Source organism: Prionailurus viverrinus, chromosome B2 (assembly GCF_022837055.1).
Source record: "Prionailurus viverrinus isolate Anna chromosome B2, UM_Priviv_1.0, whole genome shotgun sequence".
NCBI classification, from domain to species: domain Eukaryota; kingdom Metazoa; phylum Chordata; class Mammalia; order Carnivora; family Felidae; genus Prionailurus; species Prionailurus viverrinus.
In genome coordinates, this window is record NC_062565.1 from 137,538,246 (window position 1) to 137,559,029 (window position 20,784).

General features: G+C 41.4%; 1 protein-coding gene across 18 annotated transcripts in view; it reads right to left on the reverse strand.

The window, feature by feature from the left end:
* Positions 1 to 20,784, reverse strand: part of SYNE1 (spectrin repeat containing nuclear envelope protein 1) — a 472,738-nt gene that overhangs the window by 12,589 nt on the left and 439,365 nt on the right. For 15 of the 18 annotated variants that reach the window (XM_047860298.1, XM_047860302.1, XM_047860305.1 and 12 more), the window contains 11 exons: positions 19,357 to 19,507; positions 15,474 to 15,656; positions 15,077 to 15,214; positions 13,136 to 13,327; positions 11,909 to 12,242; positions 9,672 to 9,740; positions 7,635 to 7,777; positions 5,664 to 5,790; positions 4,354 to 4,565; positions 1,794 to 1,994; positions 356 to 484 (listed from right to left, as the gene is read on the reverse strand). In XM_047860298.1, coding sequence (XP_047716254.1) covers positions 356 to 484; positions 1,794 to 1,994; positions 4,354 to 4,565; positions 5,664 to 5,790; positions 7,635 to 7,777; positions 9,672 to 9,740; positions 11,909 to 12,242; positions 13,136 to 13,327; positions 15,077 to 15,214; positions 15,474 to 15,656; positions 19,357 to 19,507 — 1,879 coding nt within the window. The remainder of the gene's footprint in view (positions 1 to 355; positions 485 to 1,793; positions 1,995 to 4,353; positions 4,566 to 5,663; positions 5,791 to 7,634; positions 7,778 to 9,671; positions 9,741 to 11,908; positions 12,243 to 13,135; positions 13,328 to 15,076; positions 15,215 to 15,473; positions 15,657 to 19,356; positions 19,508 to 20,784) is intronic. The other 3 variants (XM_047860304.1, XM_047860303.1, XM_047860308.1) reach the window with 1 other exon arrangement.

The window sequence follows — 20,784 nt, forward strand, 5'->3', positions numbered from 1 at the left end:
TAATGTGCCAAAGATCTCTTTTAATAAAAACAATCTACTAAGATGAAGAACTTCTAAGATCTCTGCAATTGAGCAATGACTTTAGAAGCAGATTCTAAAGACGGTGGATGTCATCTCCTATGGGCATGTTTGCCTCATGTAAATTGGAAACCATGATGAATAAAAACGAGGAAGTTGGAGACTGGTATGCAAAGGGTAAATACACATATACAATATATATGTTATACATATATGTTATATATATTTTATATATTTATATGTGTGTATTATATATAATCACCTACATTCTTTTTCTGTAAATGACATGGATCGCTGCTAAAAATAACCAGAGGCTGCAGGAGGCCACATATCTTACCATAAGCTGCTTGTGATGGTCCTGAAGTGTCTCTGCATCCTGGTTAGAATCAATAGGGACAACTTCATTTTTCCTTCTGTCGATGTTCTCCAGCATAAGAAGCAAACCATGACTCATTTCATGGAAATCCTATGGGGGGGGGGGGGAACATGGAGTATAAAACCATCTTAATATATTGTTCTTTCCCTCGCAGCTTAAATTTCCCTTCTTTACAATTGCTACCACTGGCAAAGACACATTGGGTTTAAGATCTTACACACGACTCCTTTCTGAGGAAGGCACTGGCGCTGTTGTAATGATCTAAGTTCACATTCTCACCAAAAGCATCTAGTCTATTATGTGAGGGAGATTTAGACATAAGGAAAAACTGGCATCAAATACTCAATTTCTAGGGTCACTGCACAGTTTGGAAGGAAGCAGCTCTGTTCCCCTCTCTTCTCTGTATTCAAACCTCCCCCTCTTGTAAGGCCTTGATCCAGTCCCTTATATCCCTCATTCATCCATTTGTTCATTCATTTATTCAATGTATAGTTACTGAAGATCTTCTGTGTGGACAGCACTGGACTAGGCGGGGGAGCAGGGGGAAACAACAGCTTGGGTACCTGCTTTCAAGGTTTTCTTGGGGCACATACAAACCTGGAAAGAAGGCTTATGTTGTGCTCAGAATGTAAAATACTCCTGGCCAGGACCTCCAAGGTCCTGCATGATCTGGCTGCTGACCATGTCCCTAATCTTTCTTATCACTCCCTGCCTCTCTGACTACATTTTGATCACACTGGCCTCTTTTCTGACCTTGCAGACACTAAGCCCTTTCCTGCTTCTGGGACATCCCGTTGGCTCTGTCTCTTTCATGGCAATATCCCTTCTGTGTCAGCTCCAAGACTCAGACATTTCCTTACCTCTTTCCCAAAGTGGCTTTTCTCAGTTACTCTTATCACCCACACCTGTAAGCATCTTGATTAAGCATTTATTTGCATTTTTATTGTTTGTCTTCTCCAACAAAAGTAGAGACAGTGCTGTATCCTGACCGCTCTGCACAGTATCTGTCACAGAGTGGGAACTCATCAAATAATTGTGGTAGAATGGGTAAGTAAATATTTGTAATGCTCACTTTCATGTTCAGGAAATGTCTGCCGATGTGCTCAGTAAATATGTGTTGAATGAATGAATGAATGAATGAATGAGTTGGGGCTGAGATAAACTTGTGGGAATAATCTCATTAGCTGGGTAAAAGATGGGGTCCAGCTGCTTGAACTCCTGTTCAGATGTACGAATTCTCCAGTGTAATGAATAGTTTGGGCACAAAGTTCTCTTATTCAAATCGTGACTTTGGGAAATAATTGCATCCCTGTAAGTGACCTTGATAAATGAAATCACAGACTCAGCCACACTGAAAATGACGGACTCTGGAGCATAATCCGCCCAAAGCCCCACGAACCTGACACTGCATCAGTGCATCCTGGAGCAGGCCCCGCCACTCGTCCAGCAACGAGCACACGCGGTCCCAGCGTCCGTTCATCTGGGACAGGCGATCTTGCAGATCCTGGCTTTTCTCACTGCCAGTCTGGGTGAACTCGGGGCTGCACAGGTTGATGGAGAGGATGATGGCTTTGCGGTGGTCCACAGCCTTCTGGAGCTCCTAAAAAGAGAAAGGAGAACAACCAAACAAAGAATATGGCAATAAAAACAAGTAAAACTTATTTTAAGTCCTCAGGAAATGCTTCACTCAAATTAAGAGATCCATTAATTAAAACCGGCCTTAACACAATAGCTAGATAGGATAGAGTGGTGCACATCACTGAGGACGACAGAGGAAATGGATTAGATGTACTTTCGACAACTTGAATGTATCTTAAAATACGGGGTAGAGTGAAAGAGTCAGAAACAGAACAATGTGTGTTGTAAACTAGCATTTATGTGATTTAAAATGCATGTGCACACACACAAATCCATGTTTTTCATGCATAAATGAACCAAGAATTTACTAAGAATACTCGCGAAGTATTTACGAATGGTTGCCATAGGCTTCGGGAATGGAGATTAAAAAACAGTGGAGGAAACAGGTAAAATAAGCAAAATTAAGAGTAACTTTGCAGGAAGCATCAATGACCCTGTGCAATGAACTAAGGGGAATGATTAACTCGACTCACGTCACAGGAGTTCAACAGCAGGGAATATTCTAGCGTGAGAATCCCATTTCACTAGACCAGTGGTAGTCACAGTTGTGTGCAGAAGGAAAAAATAGGAAACTTGCTAAGAAAGCAGATTCTCAGGCCCTAGCCTCCAGCTGTTGTGACTCGAAAGGCACAGATAGTGGCCCACAGGGTGAGAACCCTGCCTATGTCACAAGCCACATTCCTGTGACGGCAAAGAGAATGGACTGGGTATTTCAACAGCTAACCAATTTAGTTTGAGATCACAGAAAACTAGGCAACTTGCTTTTGCTTTACGCATTTCCCACAAATCTACAACTTTTCTAAGAACTCATGCAGCACATGATTATGCATTAATAATTCAGTATCTGGGTACTGTTTGAACATCCTCAGACTAGTTAGGGTCAGCAAATCACATCTACGCCAGCTACATTTTCTTATAAGTCCTCAACATTTCTGTTATGTCTCCAGCTTGTCTTTATTTTTCAGTAGATTCTTAAAATGCAGTAATATAGACTCAGCCACAGAGATATTATAAGATCAAGAGATACTGTGGAAAGATACTTGGTTATTCCATGGATTCATCCTCAGTAAACAGATGGGAAGGACTGGGAAGGCAGAGGGTGGCTCTTTCTTATCACACAAGCTGACTTTCAAGGTCTCACTTCTCCACCCTAATCTCACTCAGGTCTCAGACTCTGGCCAACATTTGCTTCATCAACTTTTTAAGGAGTTTGGTCATAGTGCACACTGCCTTACACTTTCCCAGAGAGGAACTAAAATAATTTAAGTCCTCTAGAGAAAAATGCATTTTATAATCCAGATAATGTAAATCACATCTCCCATCTGATGCTTCATCTGCAAACTGATGGGGTTAGTGCAGCAGCTGTTCTATATGAAGACATTTGAGCAACAAACTTTTCTGTTTGACAATTTAAACCAAACAACAACCGAAATAAGCCACAAAAACGTCGCCCCCAAAGAAATAACGTCCATGAAACCAGTGAGACACAAAAGCAGCACGCTTAATCATTGAGCCTAGAGAGCCTGGGTAACTCCATTCTAAGGAAGAGCACATCTTGATGTTCTCCAAACAAAACGAAAGGACTGAAGGAGCTATTAAAACGAAACTGAGCTCTCAATCCACAGTATTCTTGCAAAAGTCCCCACATATTAATGCATTTCAAGAGCTCTGCTAAGGAGGACCATTAAGACCTAGAGACAGAGCTAAAGAACATTACCGTGGGCACTGCACCCGTCCAGGCCAAAATCAAATGCCCGTGCCAGGTGTTTTACTGTAATTACTCCCATGGTTTCGTTTTGCTTTATTCGTTACACTGAAAATTCCTTCTGCCACTACTATAATCTATTTCAGATGTTCTGCTGATTCCAGAATGCCGAACAATTTCGCTAGGTCTCTGCAAACTCACAAAGATATGATCTTGGAGAGGAAACCATTCTAGCTCGAGAGAGAGACCTGCAGGAACCTGGTCATTTCCGTATTTCCTTTGACAGAGGTTAAATAGGTCCGAGAGGTACCTGGATGTTTCGTGAACTTTTAATTGGTCATTTCTTAGGAACCAAGTCATTAGATCATACATGGTTATTTACGGGGGTGGGGGGCTAGTTCTGCAACGTGGTGCATCTCTCTGCCCTTCCAAACCTTCTCTATAAATACTGACTTGGGATGCTGGGGGAGAGGAGAGCATCCCTGCTCATTTCTGTTCACAGCTCCCCTGCTGCTAGGTGACAGCAGACCAGCCAGAGCTAGTGGCTTCATCGGACCCGGCGTCCCACGTGGCAGCTTTCTGGCTGGCCACGCTGGGAGAGGCCAAGGGCAGCTACCTTGAGCTTTTTGATTTGGAGCTCGATCGCCTGGATGTCGGTGCTGAGCTCCAGGTGCTGCAGCCGCTCCAGCTCCTCCTCCGTCTCCCCCAGCCACGTCCAGATGTTGTTCAGGTCAGAGTTGAACTGCTGCCACTTCTGGAGGTTCTGCTTCATCCTCAGCTCCTTGCTCAGGGCCTGCGCCTGGATGAGTTCCCATCGGTCGATCACACCTGGCAGGACATGACACACACAGGATAGGGAGCTGTCTTTCTCCAGGCAGAATGTGTGGGAAACGCTTTAAACATACACTGGTGGCTAACTTTAAATAGCAACTGAAAGAAAAGTAATTTTCACAGGGACTTCTGTTGTTGTCAGCTGTAAAAAAAAGCAAAAAAACAAAAACAAAAACAAAAACACAAAAAAACACAAGGAACAAAAAAACCAAAAATAAAAAATAAAAACAAAAAAACCCCAGTATAGTGGCTGTGTTTATCCTATCTTCATTTTTTAAAATTTTTAAAATATTTTTATTTATTTTTGAGACAGAGAGATACAGAGCATGAGCAGGGGAGGGGCAGAGAGAGAAGGAGACACAGAATCCAAAGCAGGCTCCAGGCTCTGAGCCATCAGCACAAAGCCTGACATGGGGCTCGAACTCACGGACCGTGAGATCATGACCTGAGCTGAAGTCGGACACTTAACCAACTGAGCCACCCAGGCACCCCCATCTGCATTTTTAACGGTAATGCGGTAAAAGAAAACTACATAGGATTTAATACCATAAAGAGTTTTAGGAAGTAATAAGCGGTAATGTGCACAAAGATAACATTCAGTTGGTTTCTTTCTGCAGGAGAACTGGGAGAGCATACATAAAAAATGGCAGACAGGAGATGTTAGAGACAGAGCATTAAAATAAATGGGATGTGTGGGGTGCCTGGGTGGCTCAGTCAGTTAAGCATCTAACTTTGTCTCAGGCCATGATCTCATAGTTCATGAATTCGAGCCCGGCATGAGGCTCTCTGCTGTCAGCACAGAGTCTGCTTAGGATCCTCTGTCTCCCTCTCTCTGTCCCTCCCCTGCTCTCTCTCGCTCTCTCTCTCTCTGTCTCAGGAATAAAAATAAACAAAACAATAAAATAAAATAAAATAAATGGCATGTGGAAGAAAACACTGTGATTCTGTTGACCCTCTATCCTGTCAGGAGGAGATCACTGTAACACGGAGGAAAGTTCTCTAGACAGAACAGCATGGAATGAGATCAGCACAGTATAACCCAGATGCTTCAGGTTCTTTTATTTCATTTTCTTCAACTGAGCACCACTCACTCACCAGCTGTTTGGGTTTCCGTACTGTTCAGGTTAACAAAGCCTGGAAAGTTCTCTTCTTCCTCCTTCAGTTTGTGTTCCAGTCTCCTCACGGAGTCTATGCTGCCACTGCACTCACCCAGTAGTTTCATCTGTTAAGACAAAGCAAACAGGCCCCGTCACGGAATTCTCAGATTCCCACGACGGCAAGAACTTCTAGGGAAAATGTCTTTCTAGTTCCTTAAAAAGGACAGCGGTTGTGTTTCACTGTTGTGTGTGGGGGAAAAAAAATCTGCTTAAAAAAAAAAAAGTCAAGTTCAAAAACATGCTCCTTAAACATAGGACATAGTCATATACACACAAGGCAATGCCTTGAAGATACAGTTTGCATACTTCCTTTTGCATGAGAATCCCTCAAAATCTCTTTTAAATTTCTGAATCAAAACAGACGAAAAAGCAATCTGGGATTTAAAACTCGGAGCTCTCAGCTGGCAACACAATGTATAATTTTTGGCAAGTTGCTTCTTCTTTCTTAAATTGAAATGTGGGAACAATAATGTTACCACAAATCTCAAAGGAACATTTTTTTGCATTAAATAATTAAAATACTTAAAAGCAGAAAGTATTAAAGCCAGCTGTTCATAAGAAAACTGAAGCAATGTTTAATAGGTGTTAAGGGAGTCAACTCTAACATCAAAGGGTAACTCCACATTTAATGTCATGCACAGTATTCAAAGCACTCCTCCTATACCAACCATAAGGTCACGTTTCAAGGCCTTTAGCAAATCACCTTGCTTACTTGGACTATTTTTGATTGAGGCTGAGTATAATCTTAGTGATGTCAGCATGGTCACCATGAAAACTTATTATATTTTAAAAAATGTTTTTTAAAGTTTATTTGGATAGAGAGCACAAGTGGGCGAGGGGCAGAGACAAGGAGAGACAGAATCCAAGCAGGCTCCTTGCCATCAACGCAGAGCCTGATGTGGGGCTCGAACTCACAAACCGTGAGATCATGACCCGAGCCGTGATCAAGAGTTGGCCACTTAATTGACGGCCCCACCCAGGCTCCCCAAAACCTTATTAAAAAAAAAGAGGTTTCACTATAATAGAAACAGGTTTAACAGGACAAACTGGACAGGAATTAAACTCATGATTGATTACTCTTCTATAATTGCAAAGACATTAATATCACCAAAAACACAGGACCAGTTTTCTTCCTTGGTTTCAAAAAGTTGAGTTTTCAAGACTTAGGGAAATTAATTTTTCTTTCCTTTTACTTGGCAATCTTTTGGGTGTGAAAAGATGGAATAAGCCATGGAAGAGACTTACGTTTACATTCTCTTGCTCAAGTGTATACAGGAAAATGGGTAGTTGTCTGGGAAAAAGTTGGTTGGTAAGTTGAGCGGAGCAAATAAAGTTAATATATACTTTACTAGGTGGGAACTTTGAAAACAGAACTTAGTAATATATACAATCTCTTGCCATCTTTTCCCCAAATCCTTCTTGTTAGTCAGATTTGTTTTCTCCAAAATGAGCATACTGACAACGGAGGATAAAAAACATTCCCAAGGCCAGTAAGTGAATCAATAAACCCCAGAGAAGAACTAAATAAAATCTCCGTGTTAGTAATCTATTAGCTAAATCTGCTGCTCCAAGGATAACCTTGGCCCAAAACTTATTAGCTGAATTTGGAAAAATGCCAATCACTTTTGGGAGCCAAAGCATTTTGTTGCTTTCAGTTAAATGGATCTCACTGAGTTCTGCGGGTAAAGGAACAGGCTGGTCATTGTAGTAGTTCAGTGGGTCTGAGAACAGACCAGTTTTACTCAAAAGGTAACATAGCGGGGCTTCGTTTTGTACCCCCAAGCCCGTGAGTTCAAGGGTGTCATGGTGCTTAGAGAGCTCAGAAAGCCCTGCGCCAGACGGACCGTTCTTTGTCACACAACTGTGATTTCCAGGTACATATTGGGATCGCAAGGGTCAGGGTACTCACATAGCCTCTGTAGCTGGAGTCTAGCTCTGGTCCGGTGGGGGTTTTGCTGCGGATGATGTTTTCAGTTTGCTGCATCTGAAAACGGCTCTCATCCAAGGCTTTGTCTAGTTGTCGGATCTGTGACTCTAAGGCACTGGGGGCTCCTGCAGCGTGAAGCACAAGAATCTTTACACCCCTGACATTGATTGAGAAGCCTGAGAAATTACTTCAGCTAAGGTGGTATAGAAACGGTGTACGTGTGGATATTTACCAAGCAAATTTAGTACTAACGTGCTGGTGAGTTAGAAGTTCAAGTGACTTGGGGCGCCTGGGTGGCGCAGTCGGTTAAGCGTCCGACTTCAGCCAGGTCACGATCTCGTGGTCCGTGAGTTCGAGCCCCGCGTCGGGCTCTGGGCTGAGGGCTCAGAGCCTGGAGCCTGTTTCCGATTCTGTGTCTCCCTCTCTCTCTGCCCCTCCCCCGTTCATGCTCTGTCTCTCTCTGTCCCAAAAATAAATAAACGTTGAAAAAAAAAAAGTTTTAAAAAAAAGAAGTTCAAGTGACTAGACCAATCAATGAATGCACTTGGCTACAGAGTCCCAGCCGACCAGATGCTGCAAAAGGCTCTGCACTGGGTTCTAGCAGCCCGTGTGTCTGCTCCTCTTCCAGCTGGTTCCCTGGAAATCTATATGCTGTAGCTGTGGCAAGCCTCTCCTAAAAACCTTTTGCTCCTCCAAAACCAGGAGACAACGATCTCTCGTACTCTCTCTGCAGGCACTTAACACACAGGAAAAGATACAATCCTGTTTTCTTTCTTTATCTCAGTAGAAGACGGTGCTCAGTAGAAGACAGTCCCAGATGGCTGCACCATTCATTTAAAGCAGGACTTTACGTTAACCAGGAAAAGACAAACTCAGGTTAGAGATGGGTGGAGATACCAAACTACCACTGGCTTGCTTTTGTTTAAACCCCAAAGGAAAACCAGGAGAAAGCTGAGATTTTAGCACTTGTATCTAAGCATGCTCTTAGTCATAGTCTGGAACTCCTGGCTCATTGCCTTTCAATGTAACACCTTTTTGAAAAGTTAGTGTGTGTGTGTGTGTGTGTGTGTGTGTGTGTGTGTATTATAATTTTTGGACTGAACAAGAACATTGATTGTCACAGTGAAGCTAACACAGGGTGAAAGCAGAACATGTATTAGTAAGCTTTATTAATTTGTTTTTTGAAAAAAGGTCTTCTAAATACGCCTGGAAGAGGTCTCTCACTGGGAGTCACGCAGGAAGTCACTGTTTGGGTAATGCTACTTTGCTCCCCGTCCTTTAGCTTTTCTTCAAACACGTAAGTGTAAACTAATAAGTCTGAAATTCATATCATATCATTGTGCCTGAACCCTATTCTCTCCACCTTCCTCGAAATCGCTTACCCTGAACCATAGTTTGTCTAGTGCAACATTAACCAAAACTGGTTCCATTTTCCTTTATTGTACAAGTAAGACTTATTAAACTCAATTATAATTTGTGTTTAGAGCCAAACATCTGGTCTCGCCCCTTGTCTTCTACGTGGCCCTTGAGATCAGGAGGATGAACGGCAGGCCTGAGACCACATATGCAGGTGGTGGACTTGGGACAGGGTCCCTGAGCCCTGACTGCCGAGGCAGACGTGAGTCTACAAGCCCCGGAAGTCACCAACTGAACTGCTACAGTTAAGCAGGGCGTCGGACACGGATGCTGAAGATGAGTACTTCCAACTCGATGTTCTGCTGTTCATGGGGATCATAGGTCTCTACCTAATGAGACTCATTCTCATTGAACAAACTGAGAAGTTATTTCACTGAAACTTGGTTACTGAAATCTTATTCTTGGTGTTGAGCAACAGAATATCTGGGTTTTTTTTTTTTTTTTTTGTCTGTTTGCTTCTACTGCAGCAGTAAGAGAAGAAGGTGGTCCCTTAACATGCTGGTGCCACAGAGCTGTGAGAGGTTCAGCAGATGTGCTCAGAGAGGAGGCTTGTTACAGGTGAGGGAGGGAGGCTTGCTTAGGCTCAGAGGGAGGCTTGCCTACCAGAGGTATTTCTGATTGCACTTTCTGTGAGTTTTACATAGGCCTCAGGACTTTCGGGGATCATTACATCTGCAAAAAGAGCACAGTCTAAGTTGACAGCTAGATTCCTGGTGGCAGGAAAATAACTCTCCTGGGGAAAAAAAAGGAAGTTAGTCATTCTAGACGGACAGCTCTTGAATATACAGAGGCATGTGAGCATGTTCACCAAAGGCTTCCTGAAATAAACCATAAGAGCTCACATTAAGAATGTTTTATGAGCCAAGCACTGTTCTGAGCATTCATTTATTTTCGAAGAAACCCCTACAGGGAGCATGGAAGTCTCATTCCCCTTTTATTGATAAGAAAGCTGAGGTCCAGAGGAATTAAGTTACTTATCCAAGTTTCAGCGGCTGGTAATCGGCAGAACTGGGATTTCAACCGAGATGGTCAGATTCTAGAGCAGCACTGTCCCATAGAAATAGAGCGAACCCATGTATGTAATTTTAAAGGTTCATTTAAAGAGCCACATTAAAAAAAGTAACAAGAAACAGATGAAAATAATTTTAAGGCTTTACTTTACTAAACCAGTGTATCTGAATTATAACATGTAATCAACATAAATATTACTAATATTTTACATTCTTTCTCTGTGCCACGTCTTTGAAATTTATGGATTCCTGTAAGTACATTTGACACAGCAAATCCCAATTTTGCACGGTCACATTTCAGGGCTTGATTGTCACATGTGGCTGGTGGCTACGTACTAGACCACACTGCTGTAGATGAGAAATGCCTAGTAGGCTATACTGTAAAAACGAAATAGAAACGAGGGAAATCATTTTCTTTTCAGACAGGATCATACCCTTGGGAATCCAAATGTGAACCATCAGGGTCAAGCAGAGACAGCCTTTTGGAAAATGCGTGAAATGCATTTACAACTGCTATGAACTGGCCGCTGATTATTTATTCTATTTTTACTTTCCTTACCATGTCCCTCTTTCTCTGTCCTTCCCTTCCCTCTGTGTGTTTCTTGGGGTTCTGTCTTTCTTGTTTTGCTTTATGCACTCTTCCTGGGTGATTTCCTCCATTCCTTCAGGGACAATTACCATTTATATGTGGATGGCCACCTAATCTGCATTTCCACTTCTAGAACTTCAGACCTATGCATCTACTGCTGGGGATTCCATTTGTATATTCTACAGAATCCTGGATTCAGGGTGTGCACAGCTGGCCCATCACCTCCCCCTTTCTCACTGCCCTGCCCTCCCTTGACCCACAGACACCCATAACATTCTCTCCCTCTTTTGGTCCCCAGGGCCTAGGGCTCCCTGCATCTTTCACCAAGATGCCCAAGTCCGAAATTCTCAATCCCAATTCAATCGATCATCGCTTAGGGACTTCTCATGATTTCTCACTTCCCTCTTCTTCTCTCCATCTCCAGTGCTACTCTTTGCTTCAGGCCACTATCATTTCTCTCCTCGATCATAAAATGTTTCCAACTGAGCTCTTCTCTAATGTTCTCCCTTCCATACAGTATTGAGACAAACTCTGTGACAATATGTATCTGATCATATCATTTCCTCCTTAGAGACTGGCAGTGGCTTTCCAGTGCCTTCAGGAGAGAACTCCCTTCCATGGTGAGTAGGTCGCTTTATGACCAGGCCCCTGTTTGCCTTTCTACCTCCTCTTTGTCCACTCTGTGTCTCCCAATCTACAGCCTTGTCATTCTGGGCAAACTTCTGGTGACCAAAAGCACTATGGCTAATCATAAAGCTTGGGCGGGCACCCTCTCCTTTCTTTCTCTGAACTTCACTGTGTCTATCTCACCGCCATTTACCTTTCTGGTCTCAGCTCAAGAGTCTTTTCTCAAAGCTCTGATTAGTCACCCCTTGGCTGTGCTTCTGTACAACCACATGTACATTACTGCCCTAGCACCAACAATTCACACAGCCATTTCTTACCTCTTTGTGTTCCACATTAGAGTGTAAGCTCTTTGAGGACAAAAGGGACCATGTATCCCCCAATACTTATAAAGTGTCTGTCACATAGTAAGAATGGAAGTATATGTAGGATAAATCAATGGTCATGCCAAGTTTTGTATCTGATAAGCACATTAATATCCAATTATTCTATTTTGTGCAATTGGCTTTAACAGAAGAAGGAAGAAGATGATTCCGCTTAGCTTATACATTTCTAATCCAATATTCAGTCTTTTTCATTTTCTTTCGAGTTGGCCTATAGGAAGAGCTCTTTCCTACCTGATAAGCCAACAGCTCCCCTGAGGTAGAAATCTTTATCGTCTCCAACCTCTTCATCCTCAGAGGGCAGAGTTCTGGACACAGCAGACTCCAGGTCCCGACTGAGGTCATAATCATGGTCCCACTCCAGGGGAATTGAGTCCACACTGGCAGGGGTGTCTCGTCCCGACCGCTCGCTCCGCAGGGGCTGGGCGAGTGAGAGGGAGGGGTTGGAAGAAGGCTGGGGGGAAAGCACGCTGTCTGCAGAGGTGTCCCGCCAGTGGAGGTCCGAGAGAGCTGCAGAGTCATCCAGCTCCAGCTCCCGGTCAGAGAGGTCATGCTCATCATCTGGGAGCTAGAAATGCAGTCAAGCCAATTCCATTACCGCAGCGGTCAGATGATGCCCTTACCACTTCTTGTTCTGTCTCTCACCTCACCAAGTCTCGGGGTTCAAGCTTATCTACCTCAGCGGGGGTAATTTGTAACTTCCTATCATCGAATACATAAGAATCTTCTGATCACTATTAAAAATGTCTTGTAAGTTAACCTACCAAAGCTCCAGTTTTATTACTGTTTACTTATTTAATATTAAATAATATTGAAGGCTACTTCAAATAATTGATATAAGAATATTAAGTAAGATGATGTAAATGAAGGCAGCCTTGTACCTGCAACATAAGAGACACACAATGGCCCATTTCAGGAACAAAAGGAAATTACTAATAAAACTTTGGCTGGTCCTCTTTTACCTTACATCCCAAATGCAAAATGCATTTTATCACAGAATATTCTGAATATTGTAATAATAACATCTTGTGATACGATCATGGTAGCAGTTAGGAAAATGGAAGAGAAAAAAAATTCAGCTAAACAACTTCATGAACAGAGCACCTGTTTACATGGCTCACTTTCATCTCCTGATTCTTCTAGCAGCTGCTTTATCTTCCATAGAAGATACATGCCAGGTATTCTCTAAGTTTTTTACACATATATGAACTCATATCATGTCCAAAGGAATCCTGTCTCCAAGTAGGTAGTTTTAGTAAACCAGCGTTATATGTGAGGACACCAAGGCAAGAGGCGTGAAGTGATCTGTCCAAGGTTATGTAGCTAACATGTGTCAGAGATGAGACTGGAACCCAGGCATTCTAGCTCCAGAGTCTGGCCTTTTACCCGCTGTACAATACTACCTAACTCCACGTAACTAATTTTCTTTCAGTTTAGGGATAATGAAAAAAAATTACATACAGGCAGGCGAATCAGTTTCTTATGGTATCTTTCCACGCGCCCGAAAACCTCCTGACAGTAACGTCGGAGTTCATCCAGTTCCTCCTCAATGACCGCTGCATCCAAGGGCTCACTCTTCTCTATAAGCTGTTCTCCTTGGGAAATTATCTGCTCAATCTTATTGTGGTTCAGTGAGATTTCCTGCTGGAAGGCCTAGGGAGCATAAATCTCATGTAATTTTCTATTGTTCACAGTGACATGAAATAATTATAAGATATGCATTTAGGAAAACCATGCAGGGGGATATTGAATTTGCCATATACAGTGACAAGCCAAGGGACTATTACTTTCTGAAGTCAAACATAAAAATTTTAAATCAGAACAGGAGTCAGAAATGGACTCGTCAGAATTCCACGACCAGAAAGGCGCCTTTGGCTAATAAAATTTACCACCAAGGACAGTGTGGGTAGAGAATCACAGGAAAAAACATTCAAACCCATCATAAAGTTGATAGCACTGGTTATCCCTAACGAAAAGCAATGGTAAGCAGTATGGTGCCACTGAAATAACTTTAACATTTTAGATAGTGATAGCAAATATTTTAATTTTAGATTTCCTGATCATATGTCAAACATGACTAAGAGAAACCATCCAAATGATAATTAATGATACAATTCTTCTCAGATGATTCTTTTCTTGTTTCAGGACATAACCAGGAAAGATTATAACTAACTGAAAAACAAGGAATTCTGGAGGATTATTTAGATTCATTCTATACAGTTAAAAAGAGTTAAGGGGAGCTTGGGTGGCTCAGTTGGTTAAGCGTCCGACTTCAGCTCAGGTCATGATCTCACGGTTTGTGGGTTGGAGCCCTGCATCGGGCTCTGTGCTGACAGCTCAGAGCCTGGAGCCTGCTTCGAGTTCTGTGTCTCCCTCTCTCTGTGCCCCTTCCCCTGCTCACCCTCTGTCTTTCTCTCTCCCTCTCTCTCAAAAATAAATAAACATTAAAAAAATAAAGGAGTTAAGTTAGTGGGGACAGGTATCAGGGATAAATTTTAATTCAACATAAAGCTAGTTTCTGGAATAGTTGAAATTGTCCATTAATGAAAAGGCTACTGGGGAAAAAGGAGCATGGTAACAAGTTCTGTGATTCTTCCAGAGTCTAAAAAGAAAAGATTCAACTACCTCTTGGTAGAAATTTCCTGTTGAAGGTCTAAAATACTGATTTGTTTGTGAGATGATTTGGAAGTCAGTGGAGGAAGGGGAGGGTGTGAAGAGACAGGTTGGGCACACTATCAGGGCTCACTATTTTATGATGTTTTCATCCTAAGAATCTATGATTAAGGGTAGCTTCCTTCTATTATTATTAGAACTAAAAATTAATGGGCAACATGATGATTCTTCAAAAAAAAATCTGTCTCGAGAAGAAAATTTCACGACCTGCCTTGCATAATACTCAAGTTGTTAAAACACTCTTCTCTTGGGGGCTCCTTATTTCTAAGGTATTTCACTCCTATTTAAATTTTTAACTAGCCACTGCATTTGAACTGTGTTGTGAAACGTGTCAGATATGCTTACAAAAACTAACTTGGCATCTAAGGATGTGGACTATGTGGAATGAAATCCCCACATGAGAAAGTTGTATCGCTTTGGAACATGGAGGTCAAACAAACTATTTGAAGGTGCTAGAAACAAGTGCTAGAAACAAAAACAACAGCCAACAGACAAGATTCCTAACACCCTGGCAATGAAGTTGATAATTAAAAGTATATACGTTAATGGTAGCTGTCTCTGGGTAATGTTCTTTTTTCATTTGTAATATATTTAGTATTTTCTGAATTTTTTGTCAATCAAGAATGATTTTTTTAAAAAGAGTTCTTGACTGTGTTCCTCACAAAAGGATCTACAAATCCCTTGCTCTTCAGACCTTCTTCGCAATTTGAGAAATCACGACTACATTACCTTGAGTTGCTTTATTTTAGCTTGAACATCACACTCAGAAAAATGCTCAATATTAGTGAGCTGCAGATCCATTTCTGTCAGCCACACCAGAATGCTGTCCCGCGCAGTCTCAAACTCCTCACGCTGGCCGATGAAATGCTGGATGTCAAAAGGAAACAATAAAAATTAAAGACCACATGCTCACATGGAGATGGCACCACCAGTTCCAATGTTCTTCTGGAAAGTCATTTTCTCTCAGCAGTGAGAACTCTGTGATCGTTTCCCATTTCAATTGACTCTGGATACCACTCTTCCCATCCCGATCTTACAAAATCACTGAGGTTATGTCTTTAATGTGTTCACGTGGCTCAATCCTGTCCTCTGAGCCTCTAAGAGACAGAGAAGGCATGATACAGACCTTGAGTCTGCGCAAGATGGAGGTGACACGCTTCTGCAGGTTGTCCCATCTCTGGTTGCCTTCGTGAACCATCTGCTTTAGGCTACAGGCAGAATCGGTGCGGTTCTCTCTGGCCAGGCGACGGTACTGCTTGTTGATCAGCTCCAGCTGGGTCAGGCTCTCGTGCACCTGTCGCTGGAAAGCCTAAGACCATACAGAAGCATGTCAGAGAGGGCATTGGCGAAGAGCTCTCACTCCATATGGCCTCCTACTGCAGTGGCAGGGAAAGGACAATTGCATCTTTTTTTAAAAAATTTTTTTGATGTTTATTTTTGAGGGGGGGGGCGGGGAGGGGCAGAGAGGGAGGTAGATGTAGAATCTGAAGCAGGCTCCAGGCTCTGAGCCATTGGCACAGAGCCTGATGTGGGGCTCGAACCCATAGACCATAAGATCGTGACCTGAGCCAAAGTCAGACACTCAGCTGACTGAGCCACCCAGGTGCCCCCAAAACGGCAATTTCTAATGAGGGTTTACTTCCCCTTATTAATAAGCAGAGTAATATGACCAGTGTGGCTTAAAGGAAGGAAGTAGATCAAACAAAAATATGAAAGGAATTGGTAAATATTAATAACTATGTATGGATATATACAAATACATATACATGTATGATATACATATGTTCATACATTATAGTTTTTTAAATGATGAGCAGCTTGAAAAAATTTTCCCATGAAACATACTAATTACACAAATATTTATGTGCGCTTAAAGTTTCAAAAATTTCTGATGTCAATACTGAGCAAAGATGTCTGTAACAGAAATTTCTCTTTATTTGCTAAAGATGCAATCTCCTAAAGATCCAGAAACTGCCTCAATTCTGATGTCCATTAAAAAAACTAAAAACAATTCTTTGCAGAAGGTTTCTCAGTACAGGCTGTTATTAACTTTTAAGAAAAACAGTATAGTAAAATTCACGTAACCTGAGAGAAAAGTTTGGAACATGCTCTATTTCCTTTTTGTTGTTCCCATGAATTATTCATTTTTTTATAAAACGTTTTAGAGCTTATGCACCACCATATGCTGTAATGTCTATTTATTTATTTATTTTTACAATCATTTATTTCTACCATGTTTTATCAATCATCCTTCATTCTTGGTACAGTTCACATATCTGGGACAAATTTCATAACCACACTGTCACTTTTAATGATTAAAAGTTAGTTTTTAGGGGCACCTGGATGGCTCAGTCGGTTAGGCATCCAACTTAGGCTCAGGTCATGATCTCACAGCTTGTGAGTTTGAGCCCCACGTCCGGCTCTGTGCTGACAGCTCAGAGCCTGGAGCCTGCTTCCAATTCTGTGTCTCCCTCTCTCTCTCTCTCTGCCCCCTCTCCCAGTCACTCTGTCTCCCTCTCAAAAATAAAAACATTAAAAAATAGTTTTTAAATGATTAAAATGTAGACCTCTTGTGTCTATTTATTTTTGAGGTTACCCTATGTAACAGTTTCAAGTTTCTAAAGGTAAACTCTTTCTTCTTGCTCTCTGCAGTACAACATAGTTCTCCATTAAGAATCATTTGGCCAACATAAAATGAAGCTTTGTTTTCAAGCTCATGTGTATGATTTATTCGTGATGTTTACCCCAACAACACACAGAAAATTGTACGATGAAGTGGTCTGAACTCCTCTAAATCGCCGAATTCTTCTTCCTTTGGCTCGTCACACTGTTTACTTTCTAGCATATCTGTGCCTCAGATATGGCTTTCCTTTGGAGAGTTGCTTTAAGAGACTTCATCTTAGGAAAGCTAATCTCCTATTCTACAAAACAATTTAAATGATTTCTCCAGAAAAGGAAGTGGTAAGGAGAGTTCAGCTTTTGCCATTATTGGGAGTCACAGAATATGTTTTCCCTTTGGCGTGACGACAGGCACCACGGGTAGGTAGCCAGGTCCATCCCAAATCTGCATGCATTTGAACAGGCAAAGACTGCCCTCAAATTTTGTTTTGTTTTGTTTTTTTCTTTAGTTTATTTCTGTCTCTTAAGAACATTAACTAAAAGATAAATGATAAAATCATTTATTATAGAAGCTAACCATATGGCTAACTTTTGCCATAAAATCTGAGCGTCTAAAATAGCATCAGAAAGGACTGTACATAATCTGCTTAGTAGTATAAGCCAATTAGAGGAGGTTTTAACCTTTATGAAACACAGCATAATAAGATGGGATTACATGGATACCTCCCTAGCACTGGCTCACACCGGGAGGACCTCAACTCTACTGTATAGCTCACTGTGGTTTTGCACTAGAAATTTTCAAAGGGAAAACATTTTAGATACGAAATTATTTTCCTGGAATTCAGTGGCAGAGTGACACATGAATCCATATTCAGACATCAGGATGACTCTTATTTATTTTACATAGTATTTGAGCATTTTTATAGATTCAGATAGTTGCTAATCTATGACTCTTTGATTACAAACCCCACAAGCACAAAAACCAAACTTCATGCTTACTCTAACTGGCCTCAAAAAAAGCCAGGTAAACTGACATTACAAGGTAAAAATGAATTCAGCTGGATTTGGCTGGATTTTTAGTCTTATTTTTTTTTTTTTATCATCATGATCTTATTTTTGAGAGAGAGAGAGAGAGAGAGAGAGAGAGAGAGAGAGAGAGAGCATGAGTGGGGCAGGGGCAGAGAGAGAGGGACAGAGGATCCAAAGCAGGCTCTGTGCTGGCAGAAGAGAGCCGAAGTCAGACGCTCAACCGACTGAGCCACCCAGGCGCCCCTGTAGTCTTATTTTTAAACATCTCAAGAAGCCTGGGGCAGAATTAGTAACCAAGAATGACTTTTGTAAGATACATGCACCAGAACTTTGCTGTCAGTATCTAGGAGCACACATCTGCCTATCAGTGGAACTGATGGAAAAAGAAACTTCAAATTGAAACATGGTGAACTTTAGGCTATGTCGCTTCCTCCGTGAAAATGAGAGGCAGGTGTTGGGGTATCACCATCCCACAAGGATACAGGAGACTGGAGATCACACAAACAGGCCAGACACTGCGGTCAGTTAGTGAAATTTCCTTCATGAATACGATTATATTGCCTGCTATTTTTGTCTCTATGTAATTGAAACGTCTTAGTGACTCAAGAATGGCACTGCACTTCATTTGTCATTAGAAATGGCTTATAATTATCTTACTTAATTCTGGAGCCAACTCTACTTTATCCACGATTTAAAAATATATATACCTGGGCGCCTGGGTGGCTCAGCCGGTTAGGCATCCGACTTCGGCTCAGGTCATGGTCTCACAATTTGTGAGCTCGAGCCCCAAGTTGGGCTCTGTGCTGACAGCTCAGAGCCTGGAACCTGCTTCAGATTCTGTGTCTCCCTCTCTCTCTGCCCCTCCCCTGCTCGTGCTCGCTCTCTCTCTCTCTCTCTCTCTCTCTCTCTCAAAAATAAATAAACATTAAAAAAAATTTTTTTTAAATAAAAATATATATACCTATTCTCTAATTAGGTAAAACAAAAGTCAAGAAAAATATATGAAGAGAGATTTTGATAGTATGAAACAACATCAAATTCTCATCTTAGGTGGTTGATAGTGAAGAATTATGAAATAAAAAAAATGCCAAGATCTTTTTTGGGGAATCATGATTTGTGTTTTGTAATAGAATTTCTTATCATTGTGACTTCATTTGTAATTCTTGATATTCTTAACTAAAAACCTCATTTCCTCCCTTCGTTGCCTACTTATGAGGCAGTAATAAAGATGACCACAAAGTCATCACCCAGTTGTTCGAACAAATAATGTGTGGGCGAACAGTTTATGTCTTGAGACGCCAACGACTAGCTGGCTATGCTCATTGCAAAATAAGGATGAAATATGTGGAATTAAAAATCACCTCAAATTTCTTTAGTTCTTCCTTGGCAACTGTATAGAGCACCCCGGAAGAGCTGGGGAAGGCAGCTGTCCTTTCTGAAATCTTGAGCCAATCTTCAAAACGAGAATAATCGTCCAGAAACTTCTGCCACAATCGCCACGTCTCTTCAATTCTGAGACAGATAATGAAAAAACAGAATCTGATTGTTTGGGGACTGTTTATGCTCCAGAACCCTGTTTGATGCCTGCAGCAGGGCTAAGAGAGCCCAAACAACCATCCGTTGTGCCAAACAATAACTGTGCCTTCAGCCAAATCTGACCAGAGTGAAAAAGAGACAACTGTTTGAGCTAAAATGAAACAGCTGTGTGTGTTTGGTGTTTTTTTTTTTTTTTTAACCCATCCTGCAGCTTTGGATTTGGAATTAGTCAAATTGTGTATTACAAGCACATAAACTGACCTGTGCTATATATGTGCAAGGGAGTTCAGAAGTACAACACCATGTTTGCAGGGAAAACTCATGGCCAAGGTTCCACTGAAATCAAACTGAGGTCTCAAAACGCATTTAAGTCCAAAATCAAACTCACCCTCATCAAAATTAACCTATGACATCAAGGCAAATATTAACTTTTCAAGAGTTCTCCGAACAGTACAGAAGATTACATGTTACTGTAAATCGTTATGGTAATTTTCTAACCCAACACTACTTTTTACTGCCTTGAATTTCAAAGTTTTTTTTCAAAGATAAGCTCTTTGTTTTATTATTTCATTTTTAATAAAAATAATATTATTTTTCACACCTCCAATTCTGTAATAACATACTTGTTCAGCAAGGGCATATTTTTATTTTTTTGAATTATATCTAAACTATTAGGTCAGGCATAGTTTGGCTTGTTATATTCACATACAGTAGTCCCCCCTTATCCGTGTGGGATATGCTTCAAGACTCCCAGTACATGCCTGAAACTGTGGGCAGCACCAAATCCTAAATGTCCTTTGTTTTATCCTCGACACACATATGATAAAGTTTAATTTAAAAATTAGGCACGGTAAGAGATTAACCACAGTAACCAATGATAAAATAGAACAGTCATAACAATCTACTGTAATAAAAGTTATGTGAATGTCGTCTCTGTCTCTCAAAATATCTTATCGTACTGCATTCACCCTTCCTGTGATGATGTGATGACGGATGAAGTTAGTGGAATGACCTAGGTGTTGGGACTAGCGTTAGGCTGCTATTGACCTTCTGACTGTACATCAGAAGGCGAGATCTTCTGCTTCTGGATCCTGCTCAACCGTAGGTAACTGAAACCATGGAAAGAGAAATGGGGGACAAGGTGGGGGGAGACTACTGTAATACCTGTATACTTACTTGTTTTCCAACTAAACGTAGAAGACGGCAAGTTGGGGAAACCAGTGCTATTTTTGGACATTGCAAACAAAAGGAAG